The sequence below is a fragment of the Doryrhamphus excisus genome, chromosome 12 (genome assembly GCF_030265055.1).
Source record: "Doryrhamphus excisus isolate RoL2022-K1 chromosome 12, RoL_Dexc_1.0, whole genome shotgun sequence".
NCBI lineage: Eukaryota > Metazoa > Chordata > Actinopteri > Syngnathiformes > Syngnathidae > Doryrhamphus > Doryrhamphus excisus.
The window spans coordinates 7,918,808-7,941,258 of record NC_080477.1 but is presented as its reverse complement, the minus strand read 5'-3'; the positions used below and the strand labels follow the sequence as shown (position 1 = coordinate 7,941,258).

General features: G+C 39.5%; 2 protein-coding genes across 5 annotated transcripts; one reads left to right on the top strand and one right to left on the bottom strand.

The window, feature by feature from the left end:
- Window positions 1-730: 730 nt before the first annotated feature.
- nkpd1 (NTPase, KAP family P-loop domain containing 1) lies at window positions 731-14,714 on the top strand. Of its 2 annotated transcripts, none has more exons than XM_058088616.1 (6): window positions 731-778; window positions 7,931-7,981; window positions 9,232-9,348; window positions 10,308-10,636; window positions 11,823-13,280; window positions 13,990-14,714. In XM_058088616.1, the coding sequence occupies exons 2-6, from the start codon at window positions 7,963-7,965 to the stop codon at window positions 14,254-14,256; spliced, it is 2,190 nt and encodes a 729-aa protein (XP_057944599.1). In that variant the 5' UTR covers window positions 731-778; window positions 7,931-7,962; the 3' UTR covers window positions 14,257-14,714. The 2 variants fall into 2 exon arrangements, with proteins under 2 accessions (XP_057944599.1, XP_057944598.1); XM_058088615.1 differs by lacking the exon at window positions 731-778 and adding an exon at window positions 6,719-6,812.
- Window positions 13,887-22,352, bottom strand: LOC131139233 (LIM and senescent cell antigen-like-containing domain protein 1). 3 transcript variants are annotated; one of them, XM_058088618.1, is made up of 11 exons: window positions 21,996-22,352; window positions 21,219-21,375; window positions 21,053-21,119; window positions 19,489-19,609; window positions 19,150-19,299; window positions 18,877-19,027; window positions 18,553-18,645; window positions 18,408-18,456; window positions 17,905-17,980; window positions 17,611-17,786; window positions 13,887-15,727 (listed from the first exon to the last, which is right to left on the bottom strand). In XM_058088618.1, exons 1-10 carry the CDS (start codon window positions 22,022-22,024, stop codon window positions 17,648-17,650), a joined length of 1,032 nt encoding a protein of 343 aa, XP_057944601.1. In that variant the 5' UTR covers window positions 22,025-22,352; the 3' UTR covers window positions 13,887-15,727; window positions 17,611-17,647. The 3 variants fall into 3 exon arrangements, with proteins under 3 accessions (XP_057944601.1, XP_057944603.1, XP_057944602.1); XM_058088619.1 differs by having other exon boundaries at window positions 15,583-15,727; window positions 17,630-17,786; XM_058088620.1 differs by lacking the exon at window positions 17,611-17,786 and having other exon boundaries at window positions 13,891-15,727; window positions 21,996-22,344.
- Between the last annotated feature and the right edge of the window lie 99 nt (window positions 22,353-22,451).

Here is a 22,451-nt window from a genome sequence, read left to right as displayed (position 1 = left end):
GTGCAAAAGACTTCAAAACATGATATTAGCTTCCACTTCACTCGTTCACGTTACTACTTCCTGAAGCTGCACTCTAAGGATCATGGGAAGCGTAGTTTTTCCACTGTACAAGCTGTAAACACAAAGCCTGAGGAAAAACTGTAGCGACTTATGCACCAGCAATTACGGTAATATTAAAAAAAATGATAGTGTGAAGTCGCAAGCGCTCATGGTACCCCTGATGTAACACAAGCCTGCATACAAGCCCATGTACGTTACGAGACAAGCTTATCAAGTAACTTTACATGCAAACCGAAATAGAGGCAAGCTGAAGAAAACCATCATCAAAACCACCATCAAACCACCATCAAACCACCATCTAGGAGGCGGAACCAGTGTGTGACTGGCCAATCACAGAGCACGAACAGTGAATACATAATGAGTATGTCCTTTAAACATAAATACAGATAATGACCAAATGTGCTCATTTCATACCTGTCCGGAAAAATGTATTATCCAGCTCATCAATAATTAACGTCCAGTGCACAAACATGCCATGGTCCATATATTTCACATAGCATAACTTCAGCAAATGGTCAAAGAATGCTACTAATAGTCACCTTTCCATTCCTATTATTCATTGTTTACATTACACTGTGCATCTCTTATGCTGTAGGGACTCAAGACTGCCGATAGCTAGCCTGCTAGCGAGCTAACAAACTAGTGAGCTAACAAGTTAGCTTCAAATGTATTTCTTCTAAACTTAAAAAGACAAAAATAACTACTTCAGCGCAGAATGGTAGGAGAACTTTTTTAATGTAATGTTTTGTCATTATTGCTGCCTAGTGACCAGAATACTACATATTATTTGTACTTCGATATGACTACAGTATAACATGAAACAGCGACCATTTATTTATAAATTAATTTCTGAAAAACATGATACACAGAGGAGGTGACAATCAAACCGCAATAATGTGAGGGACACCTGTACTCGTATATTTTTTTTGGGGGGGGGGCATAAAAAATGGCGTATTGCAGCCCACTAGGCTATTTGAACGGCAAACTAGGAGCTGATGGCGGTGTGCCCCTGGACAGAGAGCTAGTAGGAACAGGCAGGCAGACAGACACACTAAAAAATAGTCCAAAACCAACACTGTAATAATTGCGAGACAAGTTTATTTCTACACATAAATTCTACAACTGAATCAATGCTCTGAAAATAAAGATACACATCTTGTCACAAAAGAAAAACAGCGCCATCTGCTAGATTTGGTTGGACACCGTCACCACCGTCCTCCAATTCCGAGTTACTACTGTATGTTTATCTTACTCTTTTTTTCAAATCGGTGCTATGGAGCATGTTTAAAGATGAATAGGAAACATGTCTGCCACTACAGAGAATTTTTCTAACTAATTGAAGACTCCAAATTGCCTCTTGTTTGGTATAAATATGACTGGGAATGGTTATCTGGTGGCCTTTCCAGGGTGTACCCCACCTCTCGCCCTAAGTCAGCTGGGATAGGTTTCAGATGTGATCCTTATAGGTTGTCACCTATATCACCTATCACCTATAAGGTGCTGATACTGACACTTGGGGGCATGATACCGGGCCTGATACCAGACAAACCATGTGATGATCTTATTATCACATACTATTTAATCAAAAGCCCATTTTGTTTCCAGAAAATTTTCAGTTTATTACATGTATGATATCTAAACCGTGTAAACACAATAATTGCAAAAATATTTCAACAATAATATTTTATCAACAGTCTTATCTTATCAATGTCTGACAGTTAAAGTTCCATTAATCAAGTTTGGGTTTTTTGGTGACTGGAGAAGCACTAGGAATATTTATAGTGTGTGTTCACGCTGTTCTCTGATTGGTTGTTTCACGGGCACGATACCAGAGCAGTGCGCTCTGAGTGGACAGCTACGGGGGCTGATACTGGACATGGTTAAACTCTATATTTTATCAGTATCACTGCCCTGGGCTTTGACACAGTATCATTTCGGCCTTTTCCCGTATCATTCATTGGTGGTTTCTAGGGTACAGGGCCAATTAATACTGTAGTATGTGATCCTTATGTTATCACATGGTTTGTCTGGTATCGGGCCAGGTATCATGCCCCCAAGTGTTCGGTCTCGGGCTGATACTAGCACGCGGGGGCATGATACTGGGCCTGATACCAGACAAACCATGTGATGATCTTATTATCACATACTATTTAATCAAAAGACCATTTTGTTTATTACATGTATTATATCTAAACAGTGTAAACACAATAATTGCAAAAATATTTCAACAATAATATTTTATCAACAGTCTTATCTTATCAATGTCTGACAATTAAAGTTCCATTAATCAAGTTTGGGTTTTTTGGTGACTGGAGAAGCACTAGGCACTAAGCAATCGTGTGCTGTTCTCTGATTGGTTGTTTCACGGGCACAATACCAGAGCAGCGCGCTCTGAGTGGACAGCTACGGTGGCTGATACTGGACATGGTTAAACTCTATATTTTATCAGTATCATTGCCCTGGGCTTTGACACAGTATCATTTCGGCCTTTTCCCGTATCATTCATGGGCGGTCTCTAGGCTACAGGGCCAATTAATACTGTAGTGTGTGATAATAATGAGTACAAGGAAATGGATGGACAGCCGCATCCCTACATAAGAATGTCTATACCGCTCAAGAAAGAAGTGATGCAGATAAAATGATATGATCCTGGAAGTGAATGGGAATAGGGAGGTGGTTGATTGTGCAAGGCGAAATAATCATGTGTAGGATGTTTGTGCTGATGGACACAAAATCAGCATGTATTCCATTTGCAGACCCTTGACCCTGAAGTGCTCTTTTCATGGCAATCTCAGAGCTGAGATTTGCAGCATAGGTATCATACAAAAAGTGGATTTTGTGAGTGTGAAGGACTTTTCATTTCGCAGTCTCTGGTGGGAATGTTAAAGCAGAAAATGTCTATAGATCCTTGGGGGTCAGAGCATTCAGAAAACTCATTTTTGGCCGCCATCATCCCTGTGGTAACCATAAAAGACAATCACTGTATGTGAATCAACTTTCCGCTGGGCTGGAGTCCTGCACCTTAGGGTGAACACCTTAACGTCATCTCTGCTCTGCAGGGAGAATGGCAAAGCTTAAGACATCATGCCCGGATTTGGCAGTGCTTCCTTTTTCTTATATCGGGCCATCTCTCGCTCTCTGTCCTCTTCCTGTGACTTAGCGGGGTCTGCAGAGAGACCGATCAATAGATCACACCAACAAGAGGTCTTGAGGCCAATTAGGCCGGGCAAGCTGGGCCGGGGCCAAGCTGATGTCAGGCTCTATGTCAATAGTCAAGCCTGTCCGCCCTTAGGAACAATGGAAAAGGAATAAAAGGTAGCGAGATGCTATTGGCTCTCTGTGTGCGTGCATGTGTGTGTGTGTATGTGAAGTCCTCGAAGGTGCATTACTCACACAAAATGATGTACGGTTCACCCAACAGTTTCGTGTTAAGAGATTGACCACACCCCACTTACAGTGAATGCCACCTCCAATGTCAAGTGTTGCTCTTACATACCAAACAGCAATGTGAGACCGGGAGGAAGAGCTCGCTATCCTGTTTCTAAACATGATACATTAGCGCCCTCGCTTGGTGTGTCAGTGTATTGCATGTGTAAAATGATGCTTTATATCAGGGGTCTCAAACTCAATTTACTTGGGGGCCACTGGAGCTAGGGTCTGGGTGAGACTGGGCCGCATCAGGTTTTCCAAAAAAAAAAAATGCATTTATTAAAAGCAAAAAAATTGTTTAAAACTTCGCTTTGGTTCCAAATTTCTACAAGAAAAACTCTGATAAAACATTCCACTGTTGTCAAATATCTTACTTTTTATTTTTCTACGCAAAATAAGATGAAAAATAAATAAGCAAATCAAGAATAAAGAGAATCAATCAGTAATAAATAAATTAATATAATAATAATAATAAAACTGCAAATAATAAAAACTTAAGAAACCACATATAGTTGGTGGGTAGACAAATTATTGTTTTCAGATTAAAATTAACAAAGCATTATTAGAGCCCTGTAGACATGACAAAACACGACCATAGTCACATTTATACTCTTTTTATTTACAACATATTGCGCAACTGCAGGGTCTTGTGACACATGCTAACTCGCAAACAAGAGAGCTAGCGACCTAAACGGTAGCCTCCAAGTTATTTCCTTTAAACTTAAATAGTCAAAAACTTACCACTTCCACACGGATAGGGAGGATAACTATAAACAGTTATTTAACCTTTAACATGAACATTAATCAAACGTAATAATTTTTTCTGGGTACATGATACCATACAGCATCCATATCAAACTTGCGCGGGCCGCACTAACATTAAACTTTTATATCAAGGCGGGGGCCTCAAACTAGTGTCATGCGGGTCACATTTGGCCCGCGGGCCGCGTGTTTGAGACCCCTGCTTTATATGTTGCTCTACTGGAATTAAGCACATTGCACAAAGCTGTATAAGAAATGATTAACAAAATCACATTACACTAATGAAACCTGTATGTGTGAATGGTTGTTTGTCTATATGTGCCTTGCAATTGGCTGGCAACCAGTCCATGGTGTACTCCACCTCTCGCCTAAAGTCAACTGGGAAAGGTTCCAGTATCTCCTGTGAAGACAAGCAGCATAGAAAATGGATGGCTGAATAATCACATTAAGACTGAGACTACCAACACCCAGCTTGCAAACATGCTAAATTGTTGATTTCGCCTGGTAGGACTCGCCAATGGTAACATTTGTTATTGCAGTTTATAGCAAAGTGACTCATTTGCTCTGAGCGACGTAGTTTCATGACCCCCACCAACGAGAGCCAGGAGAGTGGAAACAGCTAAATGTAAACAGCCAAGTGCTCATTAGGTGTTTTCTAAGAAAGGTTAGTCGACCCGCCTCTTGGGCATGCCCACTTCACTCTGATTGGTCCCACTCAGCTTGTACAGGTTGACTTCATTGCAGAACTATTTCTTCTGTGTGCAGTCAAATTGCATATAGTATGTATAGCTTAATGTTAAAGCACATTATGACCAATATGTGAAATACTAAGCTTCTCATGAGAACCTCCAAGGTTCATGAGAATTCAGCATGAGGGAGAGTGTGTGGCGAGGTCTTCTCCTTTGCTGTATTGTTTATACAGTAGATCAGTGCTTTTCAAATAAGAGCCCTTGGGAAAATTGTTATAAGTTGCTGCAGATGTTATCTCAGCTCATTTTATTAAAGGAAAATTGCACTTTTTTTGCCCAATTTAAATTTTGCCCAATATCTACAATCACTATGTGCACATTCTGGATAAACACCTCCTGCTGACAGTTTTTCTCCAACAATCTATTTCGCGTATAAAGCCCTCTAATAGAAACATCTAAAAACCACCACCAATGCTGTAACAATGTAGTAACAGGCACATTCATGATCACGTGTAATGCAGTATTTTAGTCATTATAAGCATTGCTGAGCCATGCTGATTGGCACATGGTGTTACCGTTATTGAAAAGGCTTTGTGTAGTTGGTGAGGACTCCAAGAGACTGCATCACAATGAACAGATAACTGTTGGTGCTAACAAACCCTGCAGTGGTAGAATATATAGATATACGTAGATATAGATATGATAGTAGTTGTGTTATAGTCTACTTTGCGGATCATTTGTAGACCTGCCTTTTTGATATCTGATACTGTGACTTAAAACAACACAATTCACATACTTTGTAAAACAAATGATGGATGAAGAGTCTTGAACCAGTCATGATGTGATATACATATCATATTTTGACAGTTACTATGGTACCCATTATGTCATTGTATGGTCATATCACCTTGTACTTCGGTACGAGGTGCATTATTAAAAAAAAAACGGATAAAAAAACCTTAAACTGTATTATGGAAAGCAGGAAGTGAACAAATGTTACAGTTACTGATTGTAAAAGTACCAGATGGAGGGGTAGGATTTAATAAGCTCTGCTTCTTCCTACTCCTTTTGGACATGTAGAACTGTGAACTGATTATGGGATGTGTCCGTGTAAATTTAGGGTGAAGTCGACCAAAAATTGTGCTATGTCCCTGTGTGCTACATGTTTAGGTGTGTGTTAACACGTATAGGTTGAATCAATATCCTTCGGTTTAATCCCAGCGCACATTTACCATGAAACTATTTGTTTGGCAAGGTACCGTGTGACACCATATGTTAAAGTGGGTTAATGGAAAAAAAACAGTAAAGATGCCAAGGGAGGCATCCAGCTTGTTTTTAAAAGCTTGACTAACCAGTTATGTCATGACAAATCTTGCTGTAGGCTAAAAAGGCTTATTGCTGAAGCTTTGGCATCCGAGCTGCTCTGCATGTCAGTTCAGGCCACGCCGAGGAATCCAGCCTTTCCTAACCTGGGGGTCTCAATTGAGAAATTCATTTCATGAATCATGCAGGCCTTGGGCTTGTGCATAAAATCACACATTTGTTCCATTTTTCTCCAAGGCTTAAACAAAAAAAAGTTACACTTGATGCCAGCACCCTTCAATGGTTTCACGAACAATCCAATCAGAATCTGTCAACGGAGGTCAGACCGGCTCTAATTACACTTATATATGACCTCACTTCCTGGAACGTGTCCGGCCTACAGACTTGATACTGCTTCCTGATCAGGTACTTTTTTTTCTCTCTCTTTCTCTGTCTTATCAGTGTCACTCCTGCTAGTTTAAGGTTCACCTCGCATATCAGCCTCTGCATGAACTCCTTTGTTTGTAGCCACAAGTCATGCTGAAAAATAAGGATTTGGAATTGCATAAGGTAAGACTGTTTCATCTGTAACAAATCTGTGCACAGAAAAACTTACTTTGACAGATGAGGACCCAGTTAAAGAAACCTTTGTGCAGAAATCTTTGTGTTTGTACGTATGCCGTGCCTCATTCAAACGAAGCATGTTTGGGCAAAAATATGAAAGAATGAGAATGAGAGGTAAGGAAAAATCTAGCAGTTAATGCAAGCATAAGGCTTATAGCCCCAGGGAGGCAGTTGCATGCGCATAATAATACGTAAATGTGACATGAGGGTAGAATGCAAATGCATGAATGTCAAGGTATCATTGAAAACGGCTCTCTTCATTGGCTGTCAGTCAAACCTTTCAAAATACTGTAGATTAAGCGCTTCGGGAAAAACTGCAACGTCCTAATGGGATACTGAACCCACACAGTTGTCTAATCCAGTAACTGTAGAAGTAATGCTCTCAGTTATGCTTTTTGGACAAAATGGTTGGGACACTGAATGACTACAACAAATGGAGACTCTGTCTGTGCTCATCTGGCACTCTTCTGGAAAGACTTTCTACAAGATTTGAGAATGAGCTTTGACATTATATAGTTCACCCCAAATCTGTCTGGTTAGGGTTGAAGTCAGGGTTATAATGTCTTCCACATGAAATATAGAAACAGGCCTTCCCCAAAATATTCCCCTAATGTTGAAAGCAGATGAAAAATAATGAAGGTGTGTCCTTCCACTTAAGCAATTAACTTCACATTTAGACTCATTAGAAAGTCTTAACTCTGAATATTAATACAGTATTAATAAGTAAAATTCATGAGTGAGCAAAAAGACTTACATTTCTGGTCCATGTCTCTGTTTGATAAACACATTAAATGTTTTCCTATTCAGCAGATGGAAAACTCATCCTTCATAGGAAAAAAATGATTTTACAAAGTGTAAATGCTGTTTCTACAATATGATGATGCAGGCGTAACCAAGGTTGCCTGGAGTGATGAATGATTTTCAATTTAGATTTCTCCTTCTTGCATTTTTACCATGAGAAAATATGACTGAAAGGTACCCACTTGTAAAGAGAAAGTAGGCAAACAAACACACACGCACTTCTATTAGTTGTAGTAAAAATGCTGCCGCTCTTTTTTTCATAGGTCAGATAAAACATCAGTGAAGTTCAGGAATTATGTCTACTCCCACCAAAGGTAAGCAACAGTATGAGACGCACTTTATTGAATCAAAAACAAAAGCTGTAACCTATTGCTGCAAATTGTGTTTAGATTGGAACATTTGCACCTATTATAGGACCTATTATGCTCATTTTCAGCCCTTTGTATTGAGATGTGATGTGGGCTCCTATAGAGCAGCTACACACAATAACATTCACAGAAAGCTTTCTAGATCTTCCAGGATCTGCACCTACTCCGGCTGTATGTCCTTGGATTTTCCAAAACGGTCTGTTTTAATTTATGACCCGCCTCTGAGCACGCCCACTCTACTGTGATTGGTCCCACTCAGCTTGTACAGGTTGACTTCATTGCAGAACATTGCAGAACACAAAGCCCATTTGAGAAATAAAACACTTGATAATCTAAATAATTAAACCAATTGGTCCTTCATTACTTAGTCAAATGTTTTATTTTTTTCTTGTGAATTTATTTCTCTTTCAACAAGCAAAATTCCGATTATTTGAATAATCAACAAAAAGTTTGATAAAATATTCGACTACTAATATATGCAGCACTAATTTTATGTATAGCTCATTTCAGCCATACACAGTCTTGTGGTCCTGTGCTAGTGTACCTAATGTTGTGGCCAGTTATTGCAGGTTATATGTATTGAGTTGTTGAGTGTCTGCACAGCGCTGATCAATAACAGAGCGTGACGAGTGAATACATAATGAGCATTTTCTTTAAACATGAATACTCCTAATGATGAAATGTAGTCATTTCATACTCCTATCTGGCAAAAAAAAATACCTTATCCATGAGGGATACTCATTTATTTTATGTATTCAGAAAATATCTCTGACATATGGTCAATGAGATGTGTTTCCTGACTATTTTTAAAGAAAAAAAACTTTTTGGACCAACAATATCCAAATTTGCAGGGCAAATATATAGTGATAGAATGTATTGCAACACTGTAGTCTATAGTATTTGCTGAGTTAAGGTTTGAAAGACTCTATTTTGCTGTATTTGGATTATCTTAGAGCAATTTCACTGGGCTGACATGAAAAACTATTGAAATTTGATTTGTGCACTCTCAAACTTGGAGAAGACGGCTTGGTAAAATGATTCTTTGATTCCTTCTGGCAGAAATGTTATTGTATGCATTTGAAAATAATAATAATAATATTTATGTGACAAATTACTGTTTTATATCATCTTCAGTGTTAGCTGTGTCAGTGCTTAATCAAACACAACAAATAATAATGACCACTTTGTGTTTGTAGATGACATTTTTGCATATGCCCTTTCCAAGACCTTGACCAAAGTTTCATCACCTGTAACTGTGGGACTCTACTCTTCATGTCAGAGTCGAATCAAAAGGATTCTTGGGAAAATGGAAGGTATGTATGCATCTATGCTGAGCTGCTGAAATACTTCAATGTTAAGCATACAGTACATTCCGTCCGTCCGTCCATCCATTTTCTATACCGCTTATCCTCACTAGGGTCGAGGGTATGCTGGAGCTTGGCAGCAACTGTCAGGCCAGATTCAAACATATGGTGGCCTGCATGTGGCCCCTGGGCTGCAGTTTGCCCATTCCTTGCCAAAGAGCACCCTGTTGTTGTGACAATACATCCCAATCACACACAGGCACACTCAAACACACACTCTAAAAAAAACAAAAAAAAAAACAACTACCAGCCACACACTGTTGTGGCAGATAATCATTAAACACAATGTTGGTCCTCAGTCCACTTAGAAAAAGTGACATTGGGTTCGATTTTTTTTTACAGACCATCTCAAAAAGAAATGGTTGAAAGATTTGAACGAAAACAATTCAACATAATTTCAACAGTTTAAAGAAAAGTTAAGGCTGACAAAGTAACTCTGGATTATATCACCACCTTTTCTTTGCACAAATATAATCAGTCATAATTTGCAAAACCAATAATATCCATTAAAAGTGAACTTTCCCAGAAAGTGTTTCTTTTGGTACATTTTACCCCCAAGCCTGTCTGCAGGATTACAAATGAGAAAGGCTCTTTATTCATAACCTGCATGGTGGGTAGTGCAGTCTGGTCTGCAGTAGAACCCACTGAATTTTGAGCAAATGTCCTCACTAAATTATAAGAATTAATACCACTGGGTTCATTGGATAGATGCAGTGGATGTGCTCTCCAGATCCAAATGAGAGCAGTTATAATCTTTTACTAATGTGTCAGAATTTGCATGTTTTGTCTTGTTTCACTCAATAGGAACTATGCAGTTTGAATGAGTGGCATCCTCAAAAGATTTTGCAGAATAAACTGGCATTTCAGTTGTGTGCGACTGTACTCAACTGGTCAATATTGTGTTTCAGTTTACATGAAGAATGAATCTCGGAGGATTGACGAGGAATACAAAGGGAAATCCCGACCCCGCCCAGTTAAGCCTTCACTCTCTGACATGTTGGCGCTAATATGGCGACTGTTATTCCACAAGCCCATTTGGACCACAGAGAATCAGGACCATCATAATGTCCGCTTCATTTATGTGAACTTCAGTGCCTGGCACTTCGCAGGAAGTGACCTGCTGTGGGCAGGGTTGGCCATACGACTCTTTCAAGCTATGCAAATTAATTTTGGAAAGTTACAGTTAGTGTTATACCGAATGGCTCAACACAATGAAGAGGAAGAAATCAAAAAAAAGGTTAGTGACTTGTATTTGTCCACCACCCTTTCGCTGTTCAAATTTCACGGCTTAACTCCATCATGGTCTTTCGATAAATTAAGCGCTGTTTCGTGGTTGACTACGGCCTGTTATTATTAGTCAAAATATATGCATATTTAAGCACATTTTATGTATTTTTCCAAGCATAAAATTTCAAAATGAACCAAAGCTACCAAAGTTGTGAGATAAAGTATTCTATACTGGTCACTTGGTGTCAGTGATTTTAAACTGATGAGATAGCCACCAGGAAGTGCCCTGTCCAGAAAAAAATAATAAAATATGAGCATATGTTATGTCTCAAATAGCTTATTTTCTGTTATTATTAGGGATGAGCAAGTACATCGCCATCTGTATCTGTTCACCCATCTAAATTATATGTAACCGTATCCATACTCAAAGTAGGCGCGTCATAATCCGGATGTGTGTGTGGTTTAACCGGAAATGGGCGGGGCTAAAATCTGTACATTATTTTAAATCTGAAATTGACATGGATTGATCAGAAGTTGCTATTTGTATTGTTTATTATTCAGCTATATGTGTACTGTATGTGATCATTGAAACTTTATTCTTTAGTTATTTTTAATGAGCTGTGTGAAGTTGGTGTTTCATCGCAAAATGGAAATAATCTGTCAGCCATGTTGACTATAGTATTTTCCCAAAAGCATCAGTCGTACAAGCAGTTTTCCAACCAACTTCATAGCACAACCAAGCAAACGGACCAAAAAAAAAAAAAAAACACAGTCAGTGACTGATGCACGATTGTGCTCTCCTGTTCTGTTGTACTGTCCTGTTAAAATGAAACAAATTTCAGATGGCAAGGTGCATACTGCAACGTATCGAGAGGGGGTGTAATATTTTAGCCCACTTATGTCAGCTACATGTGCAGAATGCTTGATGCCGCCCTTGTGCCGCCCTTCATTGAAAATGATCAGGGCTACCCAAACCTTTTCATATATCCAGCCTGAATATTCAAGACATCAATAGCATCATTACATACATTGGATTTAGTACAAAAGAAATAGCATTTGAAAAAATGGGAATTGCACTGACAAATCATAATTTAGTGTGAACGTAACCTAAATTCCAGCTTCCTTTAAAGCAAATATGCGCCTCAGTGTATTACACACAATTGTCAGTCATCTTTTTTTCCTGTTACTCCCTTCAGATAGTGGTGGAGGGTCCCCATCATTGGAGGTCAAAAACGATTTGTTGCTGCCCTCTGTGGCTTCTCATCCTGCTCAGTCTCATGGTACCAGTCATCATCCTGATATTCTTGTTGACCTTTGAGCTTCCCAAACATGTGGGTAAACCACCTATAAAGGTTAATGGTACAACAAGCCATGTCAGTGTCCTGGAAGGCCTGGTCATCGCTTCATTTGGAGTCCCAGCCGCCAATGCTCTGAGGTTCATCTTCCTGTTGGGCAAGAACCTCATCTTCAACGAGGAACTCAACATCAAGAGAGGCATGGACAACGAGCGTGTCAGCAGCAAGTTGGGCTTCATGAGCGAAGTGAGAAAGGAGATGTGGTTCCTTTCTCGCTTTGTTGAGTTCATGGAGGTGTTTGAATGCCGAAGAATCCGAGTGGTGCTCAGGATCACAAATCTAGACCGCTGCTCCCCACGAAAAATTGTAGCCGTTTTAGATGCTATCAACATTTTACTGTCAGATGAGGAAAGTCCATTTATTTCAATTCTGGCCATAGACCCAGAAATTATCGTACAGAAGGTCAACTTTGCAGATGGCTGCTTCTGCAAAGAAGACCGAGCTTATGCGCTGTTAAACCGCATTGTTACTCTGGCCTTCACTGTCCCACCGCTTTGTGATGATTCAAAGCTCACTATATTTCACAACTTGGCCAGCAGCCCAAAAAATCTCCAGGGCAGAAAGATGAGCGAAGATAAATATCAAAGTGGAGGCTTAAAAAGTACCTCCTTATCAGATATATCAGGAGTGGAGGTCTTATCAGGAACAAAAGAAGCATATCCACTGATTGACAATGGTGTTGCACTACATGTAACTGAGGCAGATATCGAACATTGGGTCAAAAGTACCCTTGGGAGTAATGAAAGAAAGTTAAATAAGTACATCTTAGATGACGCCATGTCCATGAGGAGAGTGGTAAACTCCATTCGAGTGACTGTCATCATCATGAAGGCCTTAAAGACAGAGCTCCCTCAACCTGACCTCATCGCAGCCTGGGTGGTCCTGGCCAATCAGTGGCCGTGTAGACTCAGCTGGATTATCCAGTGCGTGGAAGATGCTCTACAGAGAGCCGAAATTGATCATAACGAGCCTGTTGCAGACCATTCCAAAAACCTATGGGAGGTTTTTAGCGAGTCCAGAGCAGAGCTTTATGTGATGCGTGCGCAGATTGAAGACCTCCTTGACCAAGATGGAGACCCTGAGATGTTTGAGAGATTCCTCAAGGTGGATTTCCAGTTCACCATAGAGGATCTGAAGGCATTCAATGTGGTGACGGTGAACCTGAATCACTCATTTAAGAAAGAATTGGCTCAGATTCGAGGAACATCCAGACTGAAAGACTCCGGTTGGATGAGGACCTTTGCTCCTTTGCCAATCACTGCTATAATCAATATGGACTCCGAAGATTTATGTAAAGAGGTAAGACGACAGAATCGCAATTGAGGTTTGATATACTGTATATATTCTCAATTTACTCGAGCGCACACAGAAACTATACTGTTAATGATTGGCCAACACCCATGAGTCAGTGAAACTCAAGACTTCATCAATGTTAATGACGTTACCCGGTTTCCTAGTTTGGCTAGTGGTAGCAGGTATGAGTAAGTTAATGGGATCAATGGATGAACATCCGTCAGGCCAATTCAGATCTTTTAGCATCAGCATAAAAAGCAGATGATAAAATCCCAACCCTTGTGATGTATGATGAGAAACTGCATCAATCCATCTACTTGCTATGCAGCTCATCTGTTCAGTGTCATGGCCTCAGACTGGTCAAGTACAGTTTGAGTCAACCCAGCCAAGGTCATTCTATGATAATGCAGCAACAAATGTGGTTATAGAGAACGAACATGCGTAATCGTTCAGCGTACTCTGAAATGTAGGACACAAAATTGCCTGCTTTTCCAAGTACTGTTGGAATATTCTGTCAATGCATGTCCTCATGCTTGCAGTCTTTTAGTGAAATACACAGTCAGAAATGGCAACGACCCCATGACTATTTTCATTGGCTTTGTTTAGTGCGTATTTAATACAGAACACAACATACAAGGAAAGCTACTGAAGCACAAAGTAATTTAGAGTTTCAAAACAGCATTTACATAATGCTCAATTTTCTTATTTTCTCTAGCTGGAGAAGATGGAATATCCCAGAAAGTATGCAGATATTGTAAAGAGCAATCGTATCAGTGGCTCAGCACTCGTATTCGGTGACCCAGATGACATCAAAAAATTGCTGAACATGACCTTTGGTGAATGGACGACTTTCAGACTTCGCTTCCTGGGGTTACCCCTACATCTTCAACCGCAACACAAGAATGTGCATCCGACTCACAAGCAGCTGTCAAGACATCCCCGACAAGATATACACCCCCATTTGGCAACAAGCGCTATTTAAGAAACCATCGGATACACTAATTCCCCCAAATGTTGCTCAGCATTTATCTCATTGAACAATACAGTGTGCATAAACATGGGAAGAGTAATTACACAATTTCTCAGCATTATTTAAAAGAACCAATTTGGGTTGGGTATTTATTTTTTTTTATATGTCATCACACTTTGTGCCATCTGTTAACACGCAAATGAGGTTAAAAAGACTTTCAGAGTTTCATGGTTGTGGAAGACATCTGCGATGTGTGTAGTTTATCATTTGATGTGAACTATGATCAGTTCAGTCTTACCAACTGTTCAGTATACATATTGTATCTTTTATTTGCCAAATTCAAAGTGTTTTTGTGTGTTATCTGCAATAAGGCCTCACATGCATGTCACAGCCTAAACCTGCGCTGACAGAAGGTATTGGATATTTCGTAGACTTAATAGACCTTATGTATATTGACTGATGAACAGAAAGGCAAATATGTGCATATGTTGCGTTAAACTGTGAATCTCATTTTCCAAATAAGCAGACGCTGTAAAACTTAAACATACTGCGAAAAGGAAAATGCAAAACTGCTCCACAATAAATGATGCTGATGCAAGCACAGAGTTTTGTTAACACCACATTTCTCATTTCTAAGCTATTTTGCTCATTTAGGCACAAGCAATGTGCTGATTCATGAAAAGCATGAATATTCCAACAGAGTACAACTATATTAAATTATAAGATCAATTCATTCTCATATGGGCCAACAAACAAAACACACTCATAAACATTTAACATTGGTTAAGTATATTTTGAATGTGTACATATCAATGTCATGAAAACGTACTTTTAGTGAATTATGTTTTATTTACCGAGACAATAGATAGGGAAAGGTATGCACCAGAGACAAAGCATGAAAAAAAATACAACTCATTTAATATCAATAACCGTATTTTACACATTTTGAGTTCATTTGGACTTTCATTAGCGTGTGGTTTCAAGTTAGACACATTTGGTACCTTAAAACACTGTTTACTCATGTAGCAAACTAAATGTGATCAAATGTGACTATCCATATCCTATACCTGTCCAATTGTAAGACCTTTAGAGCATAACAGTATTACACAATTATAGCTACCATTGCATACAAATATGACACATCATTAATACAGTCAAGGCACAAGAGTAATTCACACTAAACATTCAAATTCATTTAAGTTTGACACATGGACAACTGAATTAATTTTTTATTTTTACCACCACTTGATGAGGATATAGGTCAGTTAAGGTCACTTTGGGAATGTATTGTTTGATAGCTATACATGTATATGTGTATATGTACTGTCAGGACTACAACGCACCATGATGAAATCCACATGAACGTGCCTACTTACGTCCTAAAGATTCGGCCAGCTTCTTCAGCCTTTTCTTTAACTCAAGAGGAAACTTCTCGTAGCACTTTTTACAAACAGGCTTCATGTCAAACTCGACAAACTTGTTCCTGCAAAAAAAGGAAAGGAATTAGATGTTAAAACTATCAGTCATTGATACCAAGTCTGACAACACGTCTAGGTCGCAGGCATATGCCTGTTGGGCAAGTTCAGATTCGAGATGGGAGATGCAGCTATATCCGATCCCCAAGTACTTACAGTGAAATTCATCCTCCTCCACAACTGCATATACTGTATATTTCACCATCATCTGTCTCCTCTAGGTTTTATTTATTGAGGCAGTCCATTCTCAATCTGAATGACAATGTTGAAATATGATGCAGGAGAAAAAGATTTATTCCCAACCAAGTCTCGCCTTGTACCACCAAACACATTAGGGAATGGTTTCTAAAATGCTTCATCAGTCAAAGCACTGTTTTTAGAAGTAATTGTTCTAGCCTGCAGCCTTCCCTGTCAGTGACATTGTTAATATCACACCGTGTTCCATGGGAGCCTGCTGTTGCTCCTGCACCGCAAACTGAAATGATGCTTGCTGGTGTATCCTCAAATTTATCCTCTGTAAAAGTGAATGACAATCACTTGCCACTCAGGGGTGTCCAAGCTTTTTCCAGGGCCATATGCTGAATCATGAAAGGATGCAAGGACCACTTGGATATTTTGTACTATATAGATATTCTAAGTTATAGTTATATAAACACCTATATGTACATAACCTCTTAAAATATTTTGCTGCTTATTATGCTGTCTTTCTCCAAAGGGTTTATTCATTTATTATCAACTCCTATACCGACAAAATGATAAAGTGGTGTCCGGAAGTCTTCGGGAAAGTTTGGGAGTGGGCGTGCCTGGAGGCAGTGTAATAAATTAAGACAGATACTTTTGGAAATCCAACAAAATACAACTGGAATAGGTGCAGATTCCGTTAGATCTAGAAAGCATTCTGTGCAGGTTATCATGTGTAGCTGCTCTATAGGAGTCCACAACTCAGTACAAAGGGCTGAAAAATGAGCATAATAGGTCCCCTTTATATCATAACACAACTGGAGGTGCATTTAAAAAAGGTAGCAATCTACTAATCAAGAATTGGCTGCAAGACCTGGCAAATATCTTCCAAAAGCAGCAAATTATTATCTATTATCAGCGTCAAATAAGTAAAGGGTGCACACATAAACTTAAGGTATGCATATACGCTCACCAACAAAACTGTGTGCAGCTGCATCATCTTATGAGAGCCAATACGAGAGCTGCATCAAAAAGGTGCTTTTATACTTTTATACAGCTAAATCACATAAAGAGCGAGGACTAAGTAGTGCATTTCTACACAGCTACAGTATAGAGCACAGTCACTAAAAACACCTATTTGAGAGTGTTAAAGGGGAACTGCAATTTTTTTGGAATTTTGCCCATCATTCATAATCCTTATCTGAAGCATGAACACATATTTCTTTCCCTTTTCTGTGCATTGTAACGCGAGAAAACAAGTTAATTTCAGGTAGCTTACAATGCTGTCATTGGGATACATCTATTTGGACTAGCCCTCTAAAAATAAACCTCTACCAACATTGTGTGGTTTGATATACATGCTGAGATCATGCATTTACACGTACACTGATGATAACATGTAATGGTTGCAGTATCTTGCCGTATTTTGATGATTTAAAACACTACCGAAACGAAAATAAATGTGTTCATGTTTCACATAAGGATTGTGAACGATGGGCAAAATTCCCCAAAAGGTGCACTTCCCCTTTAATCAAAACTGAGTATTAGTATCTTTTCATATTTGATTTATTTCAATTGTGTAGGTGAGCGTATATTCAAAATAAAGTTTAAAAAAAAAGATGGAAACTAAAATGCACATGCCTGCTTAAAAGATATATATATATATAGTATTGACCATGCCACACGTGCAAAAACAAGAAAGAACACCAACCAGCAGATTGTATAGCGACCTGGAAAGAATAAGAACTCTACTGAGACACAGTAGGTTTTTTCTTGCGGTCTTTGGAGTCACGTTCGCGGCGGGCAAGGCGCCGTTTCAGCTCCTCTGGCATACGCTCATAGCAATGCTTGCACACCGGCTTCAGGTCAATTTCAACAAACTTATCTCTAAGTTACAAAGGCACCGCACGTGAAGCATGGAGAGTGAGAGAGCAAATCGGAGGAATAAAAGTGAGCAGGATAAATTAGTACGTAATTGAAGTTGGTCAGTTGGACAAATACGTACTTGAGGGTGAGCTTTGTGTTGCAGGTGGAGCAGGAGAAACAACTGACACACCAGGCCTTGTTGAGTGCAGACACCACTGTGGGGAACATAAAACGGAAATAATCAGGGTGGAGTTTGAGTATGTTCAAAAACACACTCTAATTTTGGCAATTTACGCCATTGTGCTTTTCAAAGTAGCATGTGATTTGAAAACCAGAGAGCTATTATCCACAAATGGCAAAAACATGGAACAGTGCAACAACATTAAGGCTCGTCTTAATTTTGCCAGAAAACCCAAGACCTTTGGGAAAGTACTCTGAGAGTCTCAAATTTGCCTAACATACTGTACATGTTTTTGAACTGTGGGAGGAAACCAAAGTACTTGGAGAAAAAGCATGCACGCATAGGAGAACATGTAAAAAAAAATTCCAACAACGATGCTAATAATGAGGCCATAATAATGAACATACAATAACAATAATAAACATACTGGTATATCAGTTTTATGCATATTTAATACTCACCATCGCCTTCAATCACACGGTTGCAGTGGTAACACACATCACCAAACAGCTTTAACATAAAAGCATTCATAAGAAATTAGAACACATAAGGTAGGCTGAGGCCAAACAAACATTTTTTTTTAAATGTACAGTTTAGATTTCCTACCTGGTTATAATGAGTCTCACAGTAAGCCAATCCCTTTCTCTCATAATGGCGATGACCGAGGAAAGGCTTCTCACACTTGGCACATACAAAATGCTGCAAGCAGAAATAAATGTTGCTGACAGAAATAATAGGGAGATTGTGTTATTTTGTGCTTCTTCTTCACATATTATTTAATTGAAATTTAATAATCTTCACTTAAAAGGTGATCACCAAGTGTTCTGTGCTAGCCGATATCATGATTGCATTGTAATGGAAAACGTGAACAGTTCAGCAGACTGCAACACAGACAATTACAAAATAAATTGTTTGGTCTTGCTCACGCACCTCAACATGCCACTGCTTGCCCATGGCATTGACAACGCGGCCCTCAATTGGTCTCCTGCAAGCTCCACAAATAGGCACCCCCATCTTATCGTGGCAGGGCAAACAGAAGAGTTCACCTTTCAGTTCCCTGGCTTCAGCTGTCAGTTCCTTCCTGGGGACAATGTAGCAGTGACTAGTTATTCTACTGGGGAGACAGCTGGTACACGTCAAATATCAGCCATGGGCATTGCCACACTTCCACGTAGATGTATAGAGTAAAGTGAATGTACTGACCCACAGTTGTTGCAGTTAAAGTGGTCTGGATGGTAAGGATCATTTTTAAAGATCAGTGGCTGTTCCTCAATGATGGCATGGCACTTCTGGCAGATGTACTTGCCCAGGCCACGAGCCTTTTCCCGATTATGACACGGGCGACACAGGTGCCTGGAGTATGAAGAACATTTACTGCAGTCAAGATGGAATATGCAGGTAAAAAAAATATATATAGATATATATTATTTGACTGACTGCAGTCACTCCATTGGGTGCAAGTGGTGGGCTGCAGTTGGCAGTTTAAATATAACCACTTGGAATACAGGCTGTCAACATGCTCCACAGAGACGGGATACACACCTGCCAGCATTTTTGACAAACCCCACATCTGCAAGCACAGCCTGGCAGATGTCACAACAGAAGCAGTCAGGGTGCCAACTGTTGTTCATGGCCTTAATGACGCGACCGATGATGAACTCACCTGAAGAAGACCACAAGCAGTAGTTTAGCTACAAGGAAATGAGGATTCCCACATATTGCTGTGGATGCCCAGAAAAATGCTTACACTGAGGAATAGAAGTATATTTCACAGCATTTTTGGAGGGTTGTTACCTTGTAGAAAAATACTCTTATTAACTGAATTTGCACCTACACAATGGAATTCACATTACCTAACTCAGGGGTCTCAAACACGCGGCCCGCGGGCCAAATGTGGCCCGCAGGACACTAGTTTGAGGCCCCCGCCTTGATATGAAAGTTTAATCTTAGTGCGTCCCGCGCAAGTTTGATATGGATGCTGTATGGTATCATGTACCCAGAAAAAATATTACGTTTGATTAATGTTCATGTTAAAGGTTAAATAAGTGTTTATAGTTATCCTCCCTATCTGTGTGGAAGTGGTAGGTTTTTGGCTATTTAAGTTTAAAGGAAATAACTTGAAGGCTACCGTTTAGGTCGCTAGCTCTCTAGTTTGCGAGTTAGCATGTGTCTCAAGACCCTGCAGTTGCGCAATATGTTGTAAATAAAAAGAGTATAAATGTGACTTTAGTCGTGTTTTGTCATGTCTACAGGGCTCTAATAATGCTTTGTTAATATTAATCTGAAAAAATAATTTGTCTACCCAACAACTATATGTGGTTTCTTAAGTTTTTATTATTTGCAGTTTTTATTATTATTATTATATTTATTTATTACTGATTGATTGATTTTCTTTCTTCTGGATTTGTTTATTTATTTTTCATTTTGTGTAGAAAAATAAATGTAAGATATTTGAGAACAGTGGAATGTTTTATCAGAGCTTTTCTTGTAGAAAATCGAAACCAAAGCAAAGTTTATTCATTTTTCTGTTTTTAATAAATGCGTTTTTTTTTTTTTTGGAAAACCTGATGTGGCCCAGTCTCGCCCAGACCCTAGCTCCAGTGGCGCCCAAGTAAATTGAGTTTGAGACCCCTGACCTAACTGATTATCTGAATCGAAATACTCCACATAAAAAAGTCAAAAGCATCATTAGTGTGAAGATTACATCTGACTCTCCAGCAAGAATGAATTTCTCTTTCAGTTTCAGTTTATATCATCACATAGTACAGTCATACCACGTTTATCATGGTTAAGTGGTCTCATGCTCGGGACGGGTGAACAGGAAGTGACATTTGAGGTTCATTGTTGGGTTTCATCTTGCCGTGGGTTACGGTCGCAACAGTAGCCCAGGTTTATATTCGGGATTAATGTGCTTGTTGTGAGACAATTTAAACCTGCAATAAAAGCCTGTGGTTCTGGCAATCAAGTCGTGTGTTTGTGTCTCACCAAGTGTAGAAAAAATGTATAGATATGTTTTGACTAATAATACAGCGTGTCAAGTGTTCTGTGAATATAACATTTGTTGTTCATGATGCTTCGGATGTGACGCATAGTGTAAAATACTCACCACACTGCCGACAGCAAGGAGCAAAGAGCATCTGAAAGTCATGTTCACAGTATTTTCTGCCTTCAAACTGTAAGGGAAAGAAGATTCAGTTTCCACTGATGGAAAAAAGTACACTCACTAGATAACATGCACAATTATTACAAGGCTTAAAAATAATTTTGACTACCTCATAGAAGAGTCCCTCTGGAAACTGCTGGAAACACTGTGCACACACAAAGCACTGCTCATGGTACAGCTCTCCATTGCTGTTGACTATCTTCTCAGTGGCAGCAAAGCCGCTCTTACATCGCTCACAGGCCGCACTGGCCAGGGCATTGGCGATGCTGTTGCATGTCAAAGGAAAGCGAATGTAACCTTAGTACATGACTCTACCATAGGCACAGCTGATAGAACTAGAATAAGATCTACTATGTTGTTTGTTCCGGTACTCTCACCGGGAAGGAGAAAAGAGAAAAGCTACATTACTCACTGTAAACTTATTACCTAATTTGGTAATGAATAGAGACACTGGGATGTGGCTCAAGTTGTCTGGAGCCTCTCCTCCAAACACAAAAACTCACACATTCAGTACACAATTTAGGTTTAGCACGGGACCAGAGGTATTGTAGATATGACTTGACTGTCATTATTATTATTAATATTAGCATTTATAATTGGTACATTTTACCTTCTTTCTCCATATTAAGAAAGCTATACATCTCGACACAAGTACGATGATAGATGAGAAGTTGCTAATCAGCTTGCTAACTAGCGAACTTCTGCCGGAGTAAAACAAAATAAGCTTTAGAGTAAATTTCTTATCAAACTGCAAAATGTATAGCTGTAATTGGGAGTGCAATAACGTTTTGTAAGCTCACAGAGGACTTTAGCTTTAGCTTGCTAGCGCTAGTCTCTTCATTTGTGTGTGCTAGCTAATGTTAGCGAGAGCAATCTGAACACTCACTTGCCCGTCATTCCAGCCACCCCCAGCATCACCTCTTCACATCCAAAAATGCGATAAACGTATCTAGTTAACTGATGGGAATTCCTAGTGTTCCTTTATCTACGGTGGCAAAGTTTTCTGGGATGGGGAGTAGCCTTCTCTGAGACTTGCCACAACAGGCGACAGACCTCCTACTCGTCATCCGGCTGGAAGTTCAACCGCAGCCAGCAGCTGATAATGAATGAAAAACGCAATGTGATCTTGCTGGGTATTTAAGATCTCGCTGGAGTAAATAATGTGAGAAATATTTATGCGTGTGTTTTTTGGGTTGAAAGTGCTATTTATTGTCACGTAGTCAAACGTTATGCTCATTTTCAAACGGTCCACAAAAAAAATCACCAGCAGGGGGCGCTGGGGCCTTTGAGGCGCTTGGACACGGTTCAAAGAAGCGAGCTGTAGCGGTCAGGTGACCTGAGG